The 20,840-nt window shown below is 54.5% G+C and overlaps 2 protein-coding genes across 2 annotated transcripts in view; one reads left to right on the plus strand and one right to left on the minus strand.

Moving 5' to 3' along the window:
• Window positions 1-7,919: 7,919 nt before the first annotated feature.
• GAL (galanin and GMAP prepropeptide) lies at window positions 7,920-14,450 on the plus strand. The gene is made up of 7 exons (XM_019654657.1): window positions 7,920-7,974; window positions 9,149-9,459; window positions 9,675-9,755; window positions 10,485-10,539; window positions 12,408-12,494; window positions 12,888-12,974; window positions 14,222-14,450. The coding sequence occupies exons 1-7, from the start codon at window positions 7,920-7,922 to the stop codon at window positions 14,284-14,286; spliced, it is 741 nt and encodes a 246-aa protein (XP_019510202.1). The 3' UTR covers window positions 14,287-14,450.
• A 3,863-nt stretch (window positions 14,451-18,313) lies between these two features.
• Window positions 18,314-20,840, minus strand: part of TESMIN (testis expressed metallothionein like protein) — a 44,820-nt gene continuing 42,293 nt past the window's right edge. Inside the window, exon 9 of the mRNA XM_019654654.1 lies at window positions 18,314-19,195. Within this exon, the coding sequence (XP_019510199.1) occupies window positions 19,006-19,195 (190 nt within the window). The 3' untranslated portion in view covers window positions 18,314-19,005. The remainder of the gene's footprint in view (window positions 19,196-20,840) is intronic.

Here is a 20,840-nt window from a genome sequence, read left to right on the forward strand (position 1 = left end):
CTTGCTAAAATCACAGCATCACCTCCCGACCCTGATGCCCATGTCTTCCTGGTGACACAGCTGGGCGGAGGCCGTCACGGGGCAGGGGCTGCTGTCTGGACAGCTTGCAGGACAGCTGTGCTCCCTGGAAAAGAATGGCCCTGGCGATGGTAATTGGCATGTCCTTCCTTTGGGAAGTCATCCTGACTCTTCAAATATAATAACAGTGTTTGAGAATTTAATTTTTTCTCCAGGGTCACAATTTGTTCTGTTGTCAATGCATTGCAGGGGGAAGAAAGCTCTTACCGCAAAGGATCTGATCTGTCAACCTGATTTCCTCTTAGTGTTCGTGTTCACTTTCCTACCAGATCTGTATCTTCTTTTCAAAAATTTGGAGTCCACACCAGCCCTTTCATTTTTCCTCAGAACAGAACTTGACCCCAAAGTACTTTCCTGCGGGAAGGATAGAGGACAGCTCATCTCCGTGATGAGGCTCAGTTCTGAAAGACAGGGGTTCAAGCAACCCCCACCCAACCCCACCCACCAGGATGCCCAGTAACACAGGGTGCCCGGTTAAATCTGAATTTCAGGTAACAGCAAATAACTGTTTAGTATAACATATCCCAAATAGTGCATGGGACACACTTAGAATTTAGCTGTGGTTCATCTGAAATTCTAATTTAACTGTGGGTCCTTTAGTTTCATTTCTGAGTAGAACCCGAGTCAGTGAGGAGGCCATTTGGGGTGAGATGGAGCCAACAACAAAAACAGGAGGGACCCAGAGAAAGGCGGGTTGGTGTGGCAGGAAATGTCCCAGGGGACGGCGTGATGGAAGATGCAAGGAGGATCCTACAGGGAGCATGAGTTTGGACAGAGTCCAGGCCAGCTAGACCCAATTTTCAAACAGGGAGAGGGAGCAGCCAGCTAAGACATGGTGGGAATAAGGTGACAACTGTCCTGGTGTGCCTGGGACTTCCTGTGAAACACTCAGTTTCAGGCAACCCGGGGTGGTCGGTCATCGTAGGCAGAGGGACATTCTAGACCAAGGAAACAAGAGCAAGTGCAAAATTACAGAGGTGAGTTTGCCTCCCAGGAATGGCTTGAATCCATCCATCCTCCCCAACCCCTTGGCCCCCATCCTACCGGGCTAGGACCAGGGGAAGGCAAGCAAGTCTTTGGCCTCAGATGCAAAATGTATGGGGCCCCCAAAACTCAGCCACCAAGATAAATATTCCAATGCAATGCTTAACAATAAAAATAAATGTAAATGGGGCCGGCCGAGCAGCTCAGTTAGTTAGGAGTTGGCTTGGGTCACCAGCTCTGAGCAGCGGGGCCCCAGTTCTGATCCCACATGAGGACCAGTGACACTGCCCTCTACAGCTAAGATGGTGAACAACAGCTCAACCTGGAGCTGGGCTGCCGTGAGTGGCCGGTGATGGCGTAGGCTGCAGTGGGGCTGCAGTGGGCTGCCATAAGCTACCACGAGTGGCTGGCAGCCAGTGTGAGCTGCCATGAGTGGCCGTCCAATCACCAGTGACTGACTGCCTCCCTCACCCGGGAAGAACGCAATGATCATAATAACAACATGGACCAGTGAAGCAATGTCCTCCACAACTAGACTGAAGAACAAAAAGGGCAGCAACTTGTCTGTTCCCCTTCCCCCAATTCCCCAATAAAATCTTTAATAAAAAATAAATAAATAAATAAATACATGTAAAATAGTCGTGATGAACAAAATATCAAAAATTTAAATAAATTTCTCAGAAAGCTCAATACAGAATTCTCATATGACCCAGCAATTCCACTCCTAGGTCTGTACCCAAGAGAACGGAAAACAGGTGCACACGAACATTTATGGCTGCATCATTCACAGTCGCCAAAAGGTAGGGACAACCCCCATGTCCATCACTAGAGGAATGGATACCCCAAATGTGGCCTTTCCACACAACGCAATATTCTCCGGCTGTAAAGAGGAATGAGGCTCTGACACACGGTGCAGCAGGACAAACTCTGACCTCGTTCTGCTGCGTGAAAAGAAGGCAGAAACAGGCCTCAGATCACATGGTTTCATTGCTATGAAACGTCCAGAACTGGCAAATGGAACACCCTCCCTCACAGCCCTCAGAAGCCACGAGAACTGAGACGACAACTTCCTGTTGTTTAAGCCGTCTAGTTTGTGGTGATTTTTTGCAGCAGCCCCAGCTAACTAACAGTCCCCCTGGTCATATTGGCAAACATTTTAAAGGTTTGCCAGCACCCAGCCAGGGTTTGGGGCAGAGGGCGCTTCGACTCTGTACAGGGGCTGTCAATGGGCACAGTCTTTCCAGAGGAAACTTGGTGTCTTTAGGGACAGCTGAAATGCACACACCCTGTGTCCCGGGTCCCTGCGGCTAACACTCCCTCTCACCTGATTCTGGAAGTCCGTTTCATCCCAGGACACTGGGGACCGCGGGCACATCCCTGACCTAGGGAAGGTCAGCTGGGTTGTGTGCGTCACGCAGGGGAGGGCACACACCGGTCCTCGACTGGAAACGCATCCGAGGTGTCATCAGTGTCGAGGAGTGGATGGAGCTGTTGCGGGGGCGAGCTCTACCTGTCAGCCCAGCTCTCCCACTGGTGTGAACCAACAGCAATCACAGTGCCCACTGCCTGCTGAGTGCCTGGCTCCACTCTGTCCACCCATGAGCTGGCCACAAGCCAGACTCTGTCACCCTCGGACAGCCTCAGGCCGACGGCTGAGGCAGGCGGGTGCCCAGGCTCAGCAAAGTACCTGGTTCTGGGTTCAGAGAGACACGAAGCCGGACGAAGGAAGCGCCAACAGGGAGAAAGCAGCAGAGTCTAAAGAGACACTCTCATGACCCGCGCTGATGAATACTAGGCGCCCAGCGGTTACCCTGGGAGGGACAGCAGGTAGTGACTGGAAGGCATGTGGGGGTCTGGGAGCCTGGGGACCTGGGCACGTCCCACCTTGACTGGGGCTGGCGGCACTGTGTTTGTGCCAACATTCAGCCAGCTCAACACTCTTGTGCACCTGTTCATATGTGGATTCTTCTTCAGCTAAAAGCTTTTTTTTATAAAGATTTTATTGGGGAATTGGGGAAGGGAACAGTGTTGGGGAATTGGGGAAGGGAAACATTGTGTTTTTCCAGGACCCATCAGCTCCAAGTCGTTGTCCTTCAATCTTAGTTGTGGAGGGTGCAGCTCAGCTCCAAGTCCAGTCGCTGCTTTCAATCTAGTTGCAGGGGAGGTGGGGAGGGGCGCAGCCCACCATCCCATGCGGGAGTCAAACCAACAACCTTGTTGTTGAGTCATCCGGCTGCCCATTGGCAGCTCAGCGGCAGCTCAGCTGGGGCGCAGCTCACTGGCCCATGTGGGAATCGAACCGGCGACCCTGTTGCTCAGAGCTCATGCTCTTAACCAACTGCGCCATCCAGCCGGCCCAACTAAAGGCTTTTTAAACATTTATGGTCTAAAGTCCCTTGAAGTATGCTGAGACCCTGAGAAGCAGCTGGGAGCACCGTGAGGCTGCTTCTCCACACAGCTCAAGCCCCCAAGTGGAAACACCCTTGCCTCTGACACTGCCCCCTCCCTGGTGGCCCCCCAGCCACCAGCCCTCTTCCTCGGCACCCACATCCCATTAGCCAGATGGGCTCCCATATGGCACTAGGGGGCTTCCCGTGGGCCTGACTTGGGTCCAGGAAGCAGGTGCAGCTGCCCAGGGCCTGCAGCTGAGTCACCAGCTTCCAGTCCCCCAACCGAGGGAATCAGCTCTGCCCTCCTCCAGACTGAGCCACCCAGATAAATCCCAATCGGGTGAGTCACCCCAGGGCACAGGTGGATTCCGGGACTCCCTGTGAGGAGCTGAGCCTCTGACCAGCAGCGATGTCCCCAGGGATGCTCAACTGGAAGGATTCCTCATAGGCAGTTGGCATTGAGGAGAGGTGGGAGGTGGGAGGGGCCAGAGATGGGAGGGGCCATAGTGGGAGGAGCGATGGTGGGGGGCAGGGCTGGGAGGGGTTAGGGGGAGGGCCAGTCTGGGGAGACTCCCTGGCCCAGAGCCCAAGGCAGTGGAGGAGAGGGCTGGGGTGGTGGTGTAGGGGGGAGCGGGGGAGCACGCTGGGGCAAGATACCTGTGGTGGGTTTAGGGAAGAGGACGGCTCCACGCGGTGAGGCAAGGAAGGCTAAGCCAGAGCCGAGGACGTGTACGACGACGACGGACGCAGGACCATCCAGAACAAGGTCCCCCCACTCCGCTCAGCCGAGAGCCTCATGGGAGACTTGAGTTTGCGCAGGAGCTGCGTCTGGGGTGGATGGATTGCGGGATGCAGTTGGTGTGGGGCTGTGGGCTTCATGAGAGGCCCGATGGCACCCAGGACACTGGCGGAGGGTGTCAGCTGATGGAAAGCTGCCATCTCTGCATTTTTCCAGGGACCCCAGGCTTGGTTCAACCCCATCTTCCCCGGGAGATGATGGCTTTCAGAGCTGAACCAGCAAGTCCGTAGGGCACATTCAGTCACACGTCTGATGCCAGGGAATGGGCACTGAGGGCGGGTGCTGTCCCTGGGAGCCGTTCTCCCACGAGGAGGGCAGCAGCCCAATCGTACATGGACACGAGATACATCAACCCACTGTAGGCATACCACCACAGCCCATCAAACTAAATGCATCCTCAATCCAGAGAGCCCAGAAATGCCTGCGGCCCCCGAACACGGCTTGACGTTAAGGCAGCCACGGCACAGGGCAGTGACGTGGAAAGACGGGTCTGGACTGATGTGCTTATGGCTTATTTCAAATTTTACAAAACTGCAGCCATGAAAACAATTGCTCTTGTCAACGGCAAGAGGCACCTAATGTGGAAGGCAGGGCAAGGCTGAAATTGGCCAGGACGACCGTCAGTACACAGAATGCACTGGCTCTCAGAGGAAGGGCGAGTGTTCCAAGGCAGAGGCAGCCAATTGCCGACACCAGCACCCAATCTTTCTTCAGTGGCCCCAGAACCCTGATTTTAGTGGGACAGCAACTCCGTCCATAAAAAAGATCTGTTTGCAGCCTCTGCTACAGCTGGATGAGACTCTGGCCAGGAAGATGCTCAAAGAAGTGAGAGGAGGGGTCTCCCCAAAGGCCACCTAACTTGGGGAGGAGGAGGGAGGGAATCCTGTCACCAAATGTCCCAAACCTCTAATCCCTCCTCTCCGCCTCCTGCCCCATCTCAGCCTGCACCCCTAGTAAAAGCACCCAATTGTTTCTGTGGACAGGACAAGCGACTCTTCACACGGACCAGGGATCCTTTAACAAACTCATATTGAAGAACTGAATACATGTGCTCAAAAACCCAAAGAATTAGAGCAACTTCCACTGTAGCCCGACCCTCACCAAGCTACTACCTTATCAAGCTATTTTCAAGGAGCAATTCAGGATATTTTGGTGCCGACTATGTTACTGGAGTGGGGGTGGGTAGGGGTGGGGTTAGCTTCTAGAAGTCATGGAAGGGGGGAGGTTCAGGACACGAACGTTGGCAGGGTCAAATAAAAGCCAGTGTTACATCATTAAGCCATTTCCCCATTTCTTCAATAGTAATGAGGTCATTGTGGGATCATCTTCTCTTCCAAGCTTCTCCTGTTTATGAGCCTATCTCATCAACGTGAGCTCCTTACCAGCATTGGAGGTGGTACATCCCTTCATTCATTTGTATTCATTAAGTGATTCATCAATCATTTGTTGACTGTTTTGTGTGAGACACTGTTTCCAATAGGAGTCATGCCAACTACATAGAACAGAAAATCCTCAAATAACATTGGCTTATTTAAGAGAGAAGTTCATTTCTCTTTGTCGCGAAACAAGCCTGGAAGCTGGGCAGCCCACGAACCCAGACTCCTTGCTGTCATCCAAAGCCATCAGCTTGTGGTCCAAAATGGCTGCTCAGCTCCAGCCCTCACATCCACATTCCAGGCAGCAAAAGGAGTAAGGGAAAGGGACCTAAAAAGGGGGTTACCCATGTGACACCCCTTCACCTGGAATGTGCAGGGCCCCCTCTGGCCAATCCTGCTCACATGTAAGGTCAGGCTCCCTGAATCTAATCCACAGACCTCCCTCTCATGATAATGAGGCGGTTATCTGTATAATTGTTTTTGCGTGTTTGGGTCTCCACTAAACTGTAATCTTCATGAGGGCAGGGACACCTGAGCTCCTTGCTGCAGCCCCCGGGGCCGTGGAAGCAGCGTCTCTCTGTCCTGGGGCTCATGGCCAAGCTCTAGTGCAGGCTCAGCCTGGCCCAGGCTCATCGGCCTCCTTGTTGTTTCTGCTCGTCAGCCCCAGGTTTTGGTGGTAGTGAACAGGGCTTCTAAGGGAAGATGGGCCCGCGCACGATGCAGGGGTAAAATTATGCTTTCTGCCTGATTTCCATTACTCTAATGGTGACCCATTTTGTCTGCCACACACTGAGCCGTCTTCAAGATGACAAGTTGACAATGACTCCCATTGGGTCATTGCTGAGCACACAGAGCCCATTAGAACGTGGCTGTGGGTTCCAGCACAGCGTGTGCCAGGAAGCAGGCGACTGTCATCCCAGGTGTACGGCCCTCCTTTGTCTGAACGCCTCCCCCGAGCCTGGGGAATCACAGCACGTCCCTGCTCCTGCCTCACTCAGTCTGTAGCCCCCCCTGTCGCATCCCCCTAACTCCAGGGTCACCAGTCACAGCCCAGACTACGGGAGAAGCAGCAACAGTGGGTGTCCCCCAAGGGGGTCATAGTGAAAGACCTTACGCACTGGGAGGAAGCAGCTTTGTTTTGAGCACAGGTGTGTAATTATTCAGTGAAGACTGATTATGATTTCTCCATGAGACACGTGGGACAAGGGGCCAGAGGGCAGGTTTTTCTTGTTTTGCATGTTCTTGTTCTCTATCAGTCCTGGTGCCAATGCCCCCTCAGGTTGGTGCCAGCACCGACAGGCTCCCTGGCTGCACCCGGGCCCTGCAAGCAGGCGGGTTCTGCTTCCAGGAAGGTCTGGGGACTATTCAGATAAAAATTTGACGGCCCCACCTAAGGGCATCACTTGAGCAGGGTGGAACCTGTGTCCTGCCTGTCTGGGGGGGCCACCTTGTCCCCACTGTGAGACCTGAAATGCTGGCTCCATAGCCAGGGACTTCTGGACCCAGGTTTTCAGTTCAGAATTTCTGCTTCTTCAGACTGACAGGCTCCTTGACAAAGTAAGTTGAGAACAGAAGGGCCCTCAAGCTCTCACCCACGGCAAGAGGCACTAACCTGGGAGACAGGAAAAGGTTGACATTAGCTAGGATGTATGTTGCATGGGGCACACTGGTTCTCAGAAGAAAAGCGAGTGTTCCTGAGTGATAGCAAGACTTCCCTGTTAAACCAGCAGTTGTCAAAAGGCAGTGGCATTTCTTGGGTAGTGTGGGGGACAGGGGTGGGGGGACCCTCATGGCTGGCCCTGCCCACTCCCCAATGCTGCCCTCTACATACAAGGACTCAGGGCAGGAGAGGGCATCACCATCATTGGTCTGGTGAGTCCGAGAAAGCTCCCCTCTGCTCTCCCAACCTCAGCTGCCCCTCTGCCCACCAACTGACCAAGGCCACCAGGATGGCAGCCCCCCAACTCCCACTCCCCTCTCTGGCGGGAATGTGCCCCCAGGTTTACCATGGGTTTCAGAAATCAGTTTGTGAGTCTTGGGCCCCCTCCTTCACCCCCCGCCCCTCACTCTCCTCCCATCCCATCCCAGGCTGCCAGGAATAGGAGTGACTGGAAGTCAAACTGTGCCCTTGAAAATACTCCCCTCCCCTGTCACACCCATTGTGCCCAGGAGTCTGTATTCCTGAGACCCCTCACCAAGCCAGGTCTCCCCACCAGCACCCCTCTAGCAAACCAGGACGGCAATCAGCACCCCCGGCGAGGACCCTGCTCCTTCCTAACCAGCCAGCTGGCCATGACCCTCAAGCCGGTGAACTTCCTCATCCACGCAGAGGAAAACGGCTCTCCCCGTGGGGTGGCCGGAGCTGTCTGCACAAAAGGCTCATAAGAGTAAAATGCAGGACAGATGCGAGGTGGCATGCCCACTATTATCATTTGTCCTATGTCCTCGTCACTGCGGGTACCTGATGGCATCAGCCAACCTAATATTCAGCTTGGCTGCTGGGGAGAGGGCTGCAGCCTCCCGGTAACTAGGTTGGGGCGGCCGGCACCTACAGGCAGGGGCTGCCTCTGTCTGCCACCGCTGGGGACTTCAGTGGCCAGGGAGAGGGGCTCAGGCAAAATTTTGCCTGATGGCCGCATCCCTCTTTAGAAGCCCAGAGGTGTCGCGTCTGTATGTCCCCTGCTGTCTGTGAGCAGAGAAGGAGCCAGCCGACTGGGCCTGGCCCCAGCTTACAAAGGATTCTTGGCGCACGCTGAGGGGGGCCTGTTCCTGCCTGATTTCTCTCCCTGCCTCCCTACCCACCTGCCCACCCTTTGGTCACCCCTGGGAGCCTGGGTGGGTCTCTACTCTGGGCCCCCCAGGTCCCCAAGAGCTCAACCACTTCCTGACCCTGCTTAAAACTGCTGTGTCCTGAACCTGGGAGTCAAGAGGGGGACATTGGCAGGGACCCCTTTTAGGCGAGCAATGCCCATGGATATGGAGAACATCCACACTCTGTGTGGGGTGCCCCCTCCTACAGCCCAACAGCCCTGGCTGATTTGCCCCCTTTTAGCGAACAGGACAGGGGTCTGGGTACCTGAGAGCCAGTGGGCACCTAGAGGTGGGAACGCTGGGTGCCAGTGCGAGGCAGGGGGCCCTGGGACTAGCTTGGACTGAGGGGTAGTCCCCGCCCAGCTCTTCTGGGGTTTCTGGCCATTGAGCTCAGTGGTTTTCCCCGCAGGGGAGCACCCTGTTGTGGGGGGGAAGGCTCACCGCCCCCCAGCCCAGGGTCTCGGTAACAGGGGTGGGGCTCTCCAACACAGCTGTGACCTGGGCGGCGCCGTGTTGAGGGCTCTCCCACGGTGGTTTTGGGGTTCTCTGCATGGGCTGATAGGGGCTCTGCACTCAGGCTGATGGGTCTCTTCTGCGGGGTTTGAAGGGCTCTCCCGCGCGGATCGGGGGGCTCTCAGTCGTCCCAGACACCCCTCACACACACACACCCCAGTCCAAGACCACTGCGCGGCCCTCGGAGCGCCCCTAAGGAGCTGAGCTGCGGTCACTCCCGCCCCCATCGGGGCTCGGCGAGGGCGGAGGGAACCGAGCCAGTGACGTGCCTGCGCGGCTCCGGACGCGCCGCATAAATAGCGCCCCCGCGGCGGCTCCCGGCGCAGACACGTCGAGGGATCCCGGCAGCCGTGCGCTTCCCGCCTCCGTGTCCCCGAGGCCGCGCCATGCGGTGAGCGCTCCCGCCCGGCCCGACCCGACCCGACCGGACGCCCGGACCCGCCGACACCCCGGGACCCGCCGACACCCCGCCCGGTCTCTGACCGCCCCGGGCCCACCGCCGCTCAAGGTACCGCGTGCCCTCGGCGGCCCCCGCGGAAGGCGCCCCTTTCTGGACGTTCCCGGAGGCGCGGCGCCTCTGTCCCTCGTCCCTCGTCCCTCGTCCCTTGCCCGGGCACCGGCTGCCAGGGGCGTCGCAGACTCGGCCCTCGTCGCCCTCGGTCCCGGCACCGCCGCCACCAAGCCCAGGCGCGTGCGGCCGCCCCAGCGCCCCTTCCCTTGCAGATGCCCCGAGGCGGCGCCCTCCTGCTGGTCTCCCTGCTCCTCGCCGGGACCCTTCCAGCCACCCTGGGGCTCGGGTCGCCGGTAAGTGCAGGGCGGGGACAAACGCCCCCCAGGCCGTGTCCCCTCTCGGCGAAGGGGGGCTATCGCATCAGAGCAGGACTGGGCGGAGGGTGGGCGCTCCGTGCCGGGCACAGACACGCACACGCGGGGCGCAGCGGGGAGGCCGGGGTCCCACGGGCGGGGTCCCGGCGGAGACGCTCCCGCGGTCGGATTCTCCGGGCGCCGCGCCCTCGCGGTCGGCAGGTCGCCCCGGACGCCGCTGTACTGCAGGTCGGCGCCTCGGAGACGTGCGAGGCGACTCTCCGCTCACAGAGGGCCGGTGCCGCGGTCTGGGCGCCGCTGTGATCAACGCGTGTCCTCAGCCTCACTTAAAAGCAGGTGGTGGAGATGCGTCCGTGGTCTATAGCTCCAAAGGGAATTATTTCGCAAAGCAAGTAGTCCTTTTGTCATGTCAAATATGGCGTGTTTGGGGGCAAACCTGGAATTTCTGGAAGCTTCCAGAGGTACATGCATCATTCTAACTCCTCTACTCTGCCTGGGAAGCCTGGGCGAATGTCATTTCACATGCACTCGTGCTTGAACAGTTTGCATCACTTAAGCTGATGAGGTGAAAGAGTTCAGCGGTGTGTTTGTCATTTAAGTTCTGCAGTTATTTGAAGTCCGTGACGTCACAGGGCACCATGGCCAGCTCTACAGACAAGCTGCCTGCATGAGGCACAGCCTGACTCCCTCCCCTTTCTCCCACTTAAGGTGAAAGAAAAGAGGGGCTGGACTCTGAACAGCGCCGGCTACCTTCTCGGTGCACGTAAGTGACACTGTCACCATGTGTGCTAAACCCGCTCCTTCTGAAATGTGTGCAGCCAGACGTCAGTGTGAGACACTGAGATTCCAGTTTCAGTCAGATAAAGGGAAAAGGGGGGCGGGGGGAGGCACGGCGTTTCCTGAGACTTTGTGGGTTTCCATGTAGGTTAATGATGTTTGCCACATCCCTACATGGCACCTGCTCCCACCCCCTGAAAGGCAGCCCCCCCACCTGTAGCAGTCCTCCTCCTCCCCCTTTATTCCACTCCCCTCACTCGTGGCGATGGACTAATTCCGGGGGCCCCTGACCCCACCTGTCCCCCCAGCCTTGAGGCAGCTGGCTGTCTTGAACCCTGACCCATCCTGCAGCTGGGCAGACCCTCGGCCCCCTCTGTCTTGCCTTCCTGCCAGGCTCACGCGTTTGCTCCATTCCTCGGGACTGCCTCTGCCCCCGTTTAAACTACAGGGGGAGTTTAAATAGAGTTCCTCCTCCTACAGATGGCTGTTCATCCTTCACCTGGAGGGTCCTTGAGAGCTGTGTGCTTTGAGAAACGCAGGCAAAAGCTACAGGGGCCACGGGCAGGATCCGCTGGGCGTCTTTGGTCTCAGGTCCCACGTGGCCCTTTCACTGGTTCAGAGTATGCGTTTTCCTGAACCCTTTGCAACCCCGAGTTCTGTCACTCAGAAAGCACCTTGTCTGTGCACTGCAGGCCCCAAAGTCAGGAGGAGCCGTTCAACAAAAATATTCATTAAAAAAAATTATATATATATATAATTACGGTACTTTGGAATATGGAGTTTATCAAGATTTCGAATCCCGAGTTAGAAAACAGATTCTTTTTTACTGTCAAGTTTATATCTCCGTCAAGTTGGATCACCAGGAGCTGTGCATGCAGATGACCTGTTTGTCAGACTTCTTGACAGCTTCACAGTGTGTCCTTGACTTTACTGCCCACGTACAAAATGGCAACGTAAGGAACATGTGTGCTGACAAAGCCCAGCCGTGTAGTGGAAGGACCAGCTTACGTATCATTCTCCTAAACTGAGGGCCAAGAACTCAGTCTGGAAAAAAGAATTCATTTTCTTCTGTCTAGCCTTGTAGGTGACACAGCCCACCAGGCCAAGCAGCCGGGAACCAGAGCTGTCCGCGCCCCCCTCTTATTCTTTATCTCCTAAGCCCCAAATCCAGCCCCTTCTCATCATCCCAGGCCGCTTGGTTTACGGCCCTCATTCTTTCTTTCCAGTCGTTTCTTAAGGGATCTCTCTGCTTGCAATCAAGGTTCACACCACCCAACACACACACACACACACACACACACACTCAGCCTCCCTGCTCCCCCCCTTCTTTTTCCTCTATCTCCAAGTCTCTCTCTCCCCCCCACTCCCTCATCCTCTGTCTCTAGCACTTCCTGGCTCCAATCCATCTCCCACACAGCTGCCAGAGTGGTCTTTGAAAAATAAAAACCTGGTTACGTCAGAACGTCGTAACTTGAAATTCTTTGGTGCCCCCTTGGTTTCGGGGACATAGGACCGCAGCCCCTGCTGTTCGCAGCACCTGTGGAACCCTCCTCGGTGCTTCCTGGCTGCGCCAGGCCTGTGTTCCCCGGGCCTGTCTGCCCTCTCTCGCCCTCTCTTGGCCTGGCAGGCTTCTTCCTGTCCTTTTCGCACCCTGGGAAGACCTGGCCTTGGGCCCTGGCACAAGCTCTCACCTCAGGGTCCATGGAGAGTGACCTTCCTCCTCGGTCGTTTCCACGCTGTGGCTCCAGCTTCACAACCCTGTTCCCTGAGCATGTCAGCCACATGTCCTCCAGGTGTGGGGAGCGTATAACTTTAGGAACGCCATTCAGGGGCTGTCCTGTCTGATCTGCACAGATGCCGTTGACAACCACAGGTCATTCCATGAAAAGCCAAGCGCCGCTGGCAAGCGGGAGCTACCAGCTGAAGACGAAGCGAGGCCAGGTGAGAGGACTTGAATCCCGGGGCTCCGAGTTGCTTCACTGTCCATCACCCCCCAGGGCACACAGGGCAGTGGGGCTATCAGGCTCCGACCACCCCCTACCCACAGCTTCGGTCTGAGTCTGGCCCAGCCGTATCTGTCAACTGGCAGAAACAGAAGCAGCAAAACCCGAGAGGAGGCAGCCACCGGGGCAGCAGAGAGCCCTTCTTGACGGGGCCTCCAGGAGAGGTGGCCTGGAACCCGCTCCCTCCAGTGCACGAGCAAGGCCCTGGGATGGGGTGGGGGGCTCGGCGATGGCTTCACGCTTGCTGGGCTCACTGACCTCCTAGACGGTGCTGTCCTAAGACGCAGGGCACCTGTGGCAGGTTCTAAACACGGAGCCCTCTGGTTTCCAGGAAGCTTCAACAGGCCGCTGCTCGACCAGGATGAGAAGGCCGTTGTGCGCACGATAATCGAGTTTCTGACTTTCTTGCATCTCAAAGGTATGTGACATGTGACCGATTTACTTTTCCACCCCTTAAAGCCCTGAGCACATAAGAAGCTGGTCAAGAAAGGATTCCATAGGGGTCTAAGCGGGGGTAACTGGCCACCCCCACATACCTCCTGTCACACTGTTCCAAGGCATGGGAACTGGAACCAGCCACAGAGAGTCTGGGATTACCGCTGGTCCCACACTGTCCCTGGAAAGGGTCCTCACGGAAGAAAGAGGGCCTTGGGCTTCAGGTCCTACCATGTGGTTACTGACATGGCACCGACCGCTATGCCAGTTTGCCCACAGTACACAAGCCAGGTTCTCCATAGGCCAGCTGAACCCTATCTATCTCGTAAGCACGGTAAACTAATAGGAGCCCTTACTTCAGATTTCGGTTTTTCTTTCTACATTTGGGGCAGGCTGTGTTTAAGTCTAATGGCTGTCGATGCTGGATCTAGCATCTTCTGTAGATAGTAGATGACAGGGCCTCCCTGTGAGCCCCGTGCCAATCTCAGCACTTCCGTCCCTGCTTTATGCTTGTCTGGCCTTAATCAGATCATCTCACAGGTGAAAACCGCCCCTGTGGAAGGCAGGGCGCTCTGAGAGTTAACCATGGGGTGGGGGGGAGGTGCACGCTGTGAAACTCCAAGAGACATTTGATTGTCAGGTTTCACACTTCACAATTTTGTTGTGAGTTTGGAAAACAAGGCTGATCCTGGTTCTGTCTTGACCCATTTGCTCTCCGTCCCCACTGCCTTGGTTGAAGGACTTCAGGTGGGTGTGGGGAGGAGGAGGCAGCCATTGCTTTTCCTTAGAACCATCCACGGGCAGGGAGACTGGGAGGACGACTTAGAAATCTCAAAACCAATCACCAGGTTCCCCCTGTCTGAGCCCAGGGGAGCCCCTGGGGATACCCCAGCCATAGAAAATCTGCTGGTGACCTTTCAGCAAGGGGCAGATCGACTCTTCCAGGGTTTATTTTTTTGTTTTGTGTTTTACTGTGTTTTATGGTTTGAATTCTGTAGCATGGAACTTCTTTCATTAGGACATACCAACTTTTATCACTCAAACAGGAATTAGACTTCCTTAAAGCATGAATTTGAAAGTCTGACAGTTTCACATGCATACTAAGTATGAGAATTAAATCATGCAGAGGTAAGAAACAGGAAACGCTGGGCCGGATTTGGGATTGGAGCCCCAGCTGTGACTCTGCGCAGACAGCCGGGGCTGTCCCCTAAGTGCCCCTCCCCTTTGCAGAAGCCGGGGTCCTGGGGCCTGTGCTCCCCTCAGCCATTTCCTCAGAAGACACAGAGCAGTCCTGAGGAGCCCCGGGGAGGTTCCTCACGGCATGTGGAGACTTGAAGATGATGGGTCATCTTATGCCAATTTACGTGGCGTGAACCATTCCTGTCCTCACTGCTTTGATGCTGTGCTCTTATCATTTAAGATGTTTTCCCTTTGGTAATTATTTTGAGTGGCAAAATAAAAAAATAGCAACGACTTTGGTTGTCTTTTTCTTCCTTGCGCCTGTCTTGTCACCACAGCCCCCAGTGTTTCGAAGATAAAGCTTGATTCCAATCACGTGCGTTAGATAAAAGTTTTCAACCCAAATTTGTACCATCGAGAGCACCTGAGACACCTTCCCTTGTCACAGCCTGTCCAGGGAACATGAGGTTCTCCTCACATTAAGGTGAGTCTAACACAATCATAAAGGCAAGTGTCACTGAGACAAACACACAAAACAGACAGTGGAGCTGATAGTCCAGGGAGAGGGCGACAGAGCATCTAGAGCCACTCGGTTCATGGACGAGAAGTTGGGTGTTGAGAGTGTGACAGGTGATAGGAGGATGGGCCGGCGGGGTGGGGGCCGCGAGCGAGGTGGGGTGGACAGGGCGCGGCGTTATTGTTCGTGTGGCCGCGGTAGAAAGGCGAGTGCCCTGAAAACCTCAGCTGTTTCATAGACGAGGGTGCGTGCACGCGGCAGTGCTGCATGGGCGTCAGCTCGTGGGACTAGCCGCTAAACCAGCAGCCACAGGTGTCTCCTGGGCTCGAATACAAAGGTCCCAGAAGATCCGAAAAGAACACAGGTGGAGATGGAAGGCCTCCTGTTAAGTTCTGTGGTGACACGGGCTTTGTGGCGGTTACCGGGGTGCGATTTCCATGGCCGCTGCCCAGCAGTGGCTCTCCCGCTGGCTGCACCTGAGTGTCATCTGGGGGCCGTGCCTTTAATGCTCTCCCCCGCACCCCGTGATTGCAATATGCAGCCAAGTGTGAGGAGGGTCACCCCTGAGGTCCTGCTCCAGGACGAAGCGGACACTGCACTGCGGTGGGGACCCAAGCCCTGGCGCCCCCCCCCCGCGCCCCCGACACGCAGGAAGCTTTTCCTCCTTCCCCCAGCCATGGTCCCACGTGGATCCTGTCTCCTGCCACTTTCCTGGGACTCCGCCCGGCTCCTCCCCCGTTTTCACACACCTCGCCCAGACCCAGGGGGCCCAGTCCAGCTCAAGGTGCAGCGACACCAGCCACCCGGCCCTCCTTTACCCCCTGCCCGCGCCACCCTCAGCGTCCCTCTTCACATTTAACTCTATTTAGTTCTCTCAGAGTGTCTGATTCAGGAGGAGCGGGTGGGCCCGGATCTGCACTCTCGCTAACAAGTGCCCAGTGATGCCACCGCTGCTGGTCGGGACACGCCTCGTGCCCGCTCTGTCCCCGCAGCCTGCAGCCTTCCTGCCGAGCTTCCGCTAGCCTCACCTGCTTCCAGCCAGCGGCCATGCTCGCCCCGTCCCCGCCCCAGCCCGCCCTGTCAGCCCCCTTGCACCCTGAGCTCCACTCCGCCAACTGTCGAGGGAATGAGAAGACAAGCCACAGGCTGGAAGAAAACATCTGCAAAAGACATGTGTGATAAAGGACTGAAGTATACAAACGATTCTTAAAATCCAGCAATAAGAAAACGAACCACCCAGTTAGAAAATGGGCAGCAGACCTGCGCAGACACCTCACTAAAGAAGATACACAGATGGCAAGTAAGCACGGGAAACAATGTTCCACACTGTACGTCATCAGAGAACTTCAAATTAAGACAATGAGCTGCAGCCCCACGCCTGTCAGAATGGCCGAAGCCCACAGCACGGACGCCGCCCGGGCTCCGTCCTGCCCACCTGTGCGTGGCCTTTGCAGAGGCAGCTCTCCCGGCACAGTGAGTGGCACTTTCCCCGCAGTGTCTTCATCTATTACCCAGACTCTGTGCTCTTTGATTCTCTAAGTTCGCCATCATTTTTATCTTGGATGAAAGTTGCACCTTTAGTTCCCTAAACCAGTATTTTTACTCACTTCACACAGTAATTTGTTGTGGCTTTAAGCCACACCCCCACCGGCACTGGCCCCATCCTGGCGGTGTTTCGGGTACTGCAGGGGTTTGTGAAGGGATAAAGGGCCTCAGAGCCAAGAGGAGGATGACAGGTAGGTTTCTGATGTTTTGCTGTCAATGGAAGGTTCTCTCTTAAGGATGGTTCGTTTGCTCCCATGTTTCTGTACTGTGTACCAGCTTGTGGTTAAATAATAGGAAAGAACATTTTCAGCATGTGTGACGTAAGAAATATATGGTTGGTCTCTGCCCCCGGTTCCTGACGCAGAGCTCCTAAAACGCTTATAATTTCCTGAGTGATGGGGGTGACAGGAGGGTCTTAAACACAGCATCTGATTACCTTGGAATTTCCTGGGTGACAGGGGTGTCTTTTGTTCTAATGAGGTGACTCTGGGTGGCTCCTGGCTGGCTTCAGGATGGGGGCTGATGACCAGAAAAACCCAGCCAGGATTAGAAGCTTGGAACTTTCAGCCCCACAGCCCATCGTCCAGGCTGGGGAGAGGGCTGGAGGTCTGTACCCCTTCATCTGGCTGTCATCTGGGTCCTTTATAATAAACCGTAGTAAGTAAAGTCTTTCCCTGTGTTGTATGAACCATTATAGCAAATTAACCAACCCGAGGAGGGGTCATGGGAACTTCAGATTGGAGACAAGTCAGGCAGAAGCGAGGGTAACTTGGGCCCCATTACTTGGGTTGGTGTCTGAAGCTGGGGCAGCCTGTGGGGCGGGCCCTGACCCTGTGTGATCTGACACTAACCCTGGGTAGTGTCCGAACTGGATGAAATTAGAGGACACCCAGAGTCGGTGCCCAGAGAGCGGGAGGATTGGTTGGTGGGGACAGTGCCACCCATTGTGTGTCAGGAGTGTTATGAGTAGACAAAGTTATCTTTCAGCGTGTCAAATTTTTTGGTAACTTTTCCTCAAATTCTTGAAAAGACCGGTTTAAGCTAAGCTGCATTTCTGGGAAAAGAAAAACAAAAGCCAAAAAACTCACAAAGGTGGCCCAACTCATTCAGAAGATACAGGCGGCTAAATTTGCACAGCACACCCAGAAATAAGGACACGCTCCTTTTATTTTTGTATGGTTTTAAAATAGAATTGACGCCTACCAGAAACAAAAAAAGATGTGGTTTTCTATCTTTTTAGTTGTCCATCGTAACTGCTGCCTCTGAGCCGCATCAAGTGGCTTCATACACAGCTGTAACTGTCTTTTACTTCACATTGGATTTTCTAAAAGCTGTTCCGACTTGCCAAATTCTCCCCATTGAGAAACCCTGCAGGGGTCATGCGCCCCCAGAGGTCCTGCCCCTAACTTTCAGGGTTTAGCTCAGAACACCTGGCCGCAGCAGCAGCACTGAAGGTCCTTGACCCCACAGGACCCGGGGCTGTAGAAGCCCTGGTCCTAGGGGCGGCCTTGCTGGCCAGGCCACCTCCGGGCTCTGCAGGTGGGCTGCACCTGGCTGCAGGGCCTTCCAGGCAGCTCGCTATCTCAGGATAGTGCTGGAGGACCCTGTCCCTGCCGCCACTCACCTGCGCAGTGAGGCTCCTGGCACTTAAATGTGGCTGGTGGGAATGCAGGTGTGCTGTGAGTGTAGAATACACACTAGATTGCAAAGATTTAGTACATACAAAGAATGTGAACTATTGCAATCATTTTTATTTTGACTACATGTTGGAATGATAGTGTTTGGGATATATTGGGTTAAATATACTGGGTTAAGATGAATTTCACCTGTTTCTCTCGCTTTTTAAAATGTGGCTACTTGACAATTTTAAATTGCCTATGTGACTGGCAGAAATTGCAATTGGTAGCGCTGCTGAGAGGGACACAGAAGGAAAGCAGCCCAACCCGAAGGAGTCACAGAGCCGCCACCCCAGGTCCTGTCAGTCACTAAGTTAATTACAACAACAGAAGACATTTGAAAATTTTATTCATTTGCTTTTACAATAGAACTAAAAGAGAGTCAACTTAATAACTAATCTTACCTGCTGCTTCCTGCAAACTAGTTATTTTAACCATATTTTACCAACAATAATAACATTATAATAATAATTACAGAGAAGTTAATTGGGTAGTAGATATTTTCCACAATTCAAACAGAAACACATAAGAAACTAGATAACTTTCAGTCCCGCAGCTCAAGACGCTGCTGATGGAACCACAGCGTCTGCGTTTCTCGGCGGCCTTAGCAGAGACTGATAATTTGTGTGACTCTAGGGAAATACCTGCGCTCAGAAATTCTTCAGGGTATGCAGTAGTTCTCTAGAGATTTTAAGTTGTATCTTAGCAGCTCATCTGGAGAATTTATTTCTAAATAATTTTGCGGGAAAATCCCTATGGCTTTTTACGCCCAGAAGCCTCCAGAGGAAAATTCCCAAAGGAGGGTGAAGTCGCTAGGATCGGACTTCCCTGTCTCCCCAGGGCTTGTGTTTACCCTGAAGGACGCACCGTCAGCGCAGACGCGTCCCAGGAACCCAGGCTCCCCACCTGGTCCAACAGCACCGGTTATGTCCTGCGCCTGGGAGACCAAGTCCCTGGTCCCCTGACGCAGGGGGAGCCTGGCCTTCACGGTGTAGCTGTTGATGCAGACTTGGCCTCGCGTTCCTTAAAACCACCTTCCTCCACCACAGATTTCCTCCAGAACTTTGGAGGAAATTCACACATCACCACACTGCACTCTACTCAATTTTCAACCCTTTGGATTTGAACTCCGTGTGGAGAATCTGCGACAAGCACCTGCCGAACTCCTCCAGGATCACCTGCTGGGCCAGGTACTCGGGGTGGTTCTCCTTCTCGGCCTCTTCACCCCGCGCCAGCAGGCAGGCGCACGTGGCCTCCACCACCTCCCAGGAGATGCAGGACAGCTGCCTGTCAGAAACAGACCCGTCAGAGGCCTGGTCAACACTGCTGCTTTTCTACACCTGTTACAGCCAAGGGGACACACCCGTCATAGTATTTTAGACTGTCACTGGTAACAGCTAATGTTGTCTTCCTAATAGTGGGAACTACTAACTGTAATAATATCAGGATTACTTTTAGAAGAAAAATATAGAGGAAGGAAAATGTCAGCTTTTTGACATCCCTCTCATGGTAGATTCTCACTTTTCTCACAATCAGATCCACAAGCAAACCCAGAGGCCTGGGCTACAGTGTCAGCCGCGGGCTGGGCAGGGGCAGAAGCAGCGGGGTCTCTGGACAGGACAAGCCCTGCAGACAAGGCAGCGTGGGCTGAGCTCTGTGCTCAGGCACTGGGGGGAGCGGGGGTGGGGGGGGGCAGAGGACGCCTCTAGGGAGGGGCTCTGAGGACTCACCTGCCTGTCACTCCTGGGGGTGCAGGTCAGCACAGCCTCGCCCCCGGGAAGCCGAGCAGCCCCGACTGAGGCTCTGAGAGGCGGCTGTACTGTGTCCCACAGGACAAGCTCTGTCCCCCAGTAAGCCCAAGAGTAACCGCGGCTTAGCTGTCCAAGTCGTGCTCAAACTGAATGCCTTTTGGAAACTTTTATCAAGTGTTAAAAAGTATTGGATTATGAAAATAGAGAAATAGATGTTGGGACTGATTAAAGTCTCTCTAGGGCTGGCCGAGAGGCTCAGTTGGTTAAGAGCTTGCTCAACAGCACGAGCTCTGAGCAACAGCGGTTCAAGTCCCTGCCCGAGCTGAGCCGCCACTGAGCTGCCAATAGGTGGCAGGATGGCTCAGCTAAAAAAAAAATAATTAAAAAAATAAAAAGTCTCTCTATAAAGAAAACAGGCCAGGGCTTTTGTTGAAGGTGGAAGAGCAGGGCTGCCCCTGGGTGGAGTCATCGCCACACTTTGAGACCAGACCCCAGTGCAGGGCGCCTCCAGCACCTTCCGTCGGACACACACCATCCCGATGGCAGCAGTAACATTTTCACATCTCATTTCACGAAAAATGCAACCATTTTTGGGTAAATTTTCACTGATAAAGATTTCTGTCGGTCCCAGTGATGCATAGATGTCTAACCAAATAAGCAGGAATTTGGCTTTTCAATGCTATTAACTAATGACATCTGGTACTTTATCGTGACATGACCCATCCATCACACCGAATGCAAAGACATTTTTTTAAATGGGTGAATCTAGTCCAATATATAGTAAAATTATTCAACATTTGAGACCTACTAGGATTACCTTCTGGCCTTAAAATAATTAAATGGGAAAATAACCAACTAAAGTGGACCCCCACAATCCCTTTAGTAAGGAAAACAGCGTGTACCGAGACCTTCTCAGGGCCGTCACCTCACATGGTAAAGAGTGAGTGGCTCAGGTACTTGCTGTCTGGATGTCATGCCCCTGCTGCCTGAGGTCAGTGGCCTGTTGGTGACCCCTGTAGGGCCCTTCAGCTCCATGAGGAGGAAAGGGCGGAGTAAGAGGACAAACAGGACAAGGCAGGGGGCCCTCCTCACCCATCCCCTCCTCTGTCCAACCCCACAGACACACCCACTTTCCTCCCAGTGTGTAAATTAACCCTCCTCTCAGATTGCCCTGGCCCTCA

The sequence above is a fragment of the Hipposideros armiger genome, unplaced genomic scaffold, assembly GCF_001890085.2.
Source record: "Hipposideros armiger isolate ML-2016 unplaced genomic scaffold, ASM189008v1 scaffold_228, whole genome shotgun sequence".
Classification (NCBI taxonomy): Eukaryota; Metazoa; Chordata; class Mammalia; order Chiroptera; family Hipposideridae; genus Hipposideros; species Hipposideros armiger.

Excerpts from the sequence above, each read along its gene's own strand:
- GAL (XM_019654657.1), top strand. The coding sequence starts at position 7,920 with ATGACCCTCAAGCCGGTGAACTTCCTCATCCACGCAGAGGAAAACGGC. Across the intron at positions 9,756-10,484 it reads CCCTGGGGCTCGGGTCGCCG|GTGAAAGAAAAGAGGGGCTG; the intron begins GTAAGTGCAGGG and ends CTCCCACTTAAG. Across the intron at positions 10,540-12,407 it reads CGGCTACCTTCTCGGTGCAC|ATGCCGTTGACAACCACAGG; the intron begins GTAAGTGACACT and ends TGATCTGCACAG.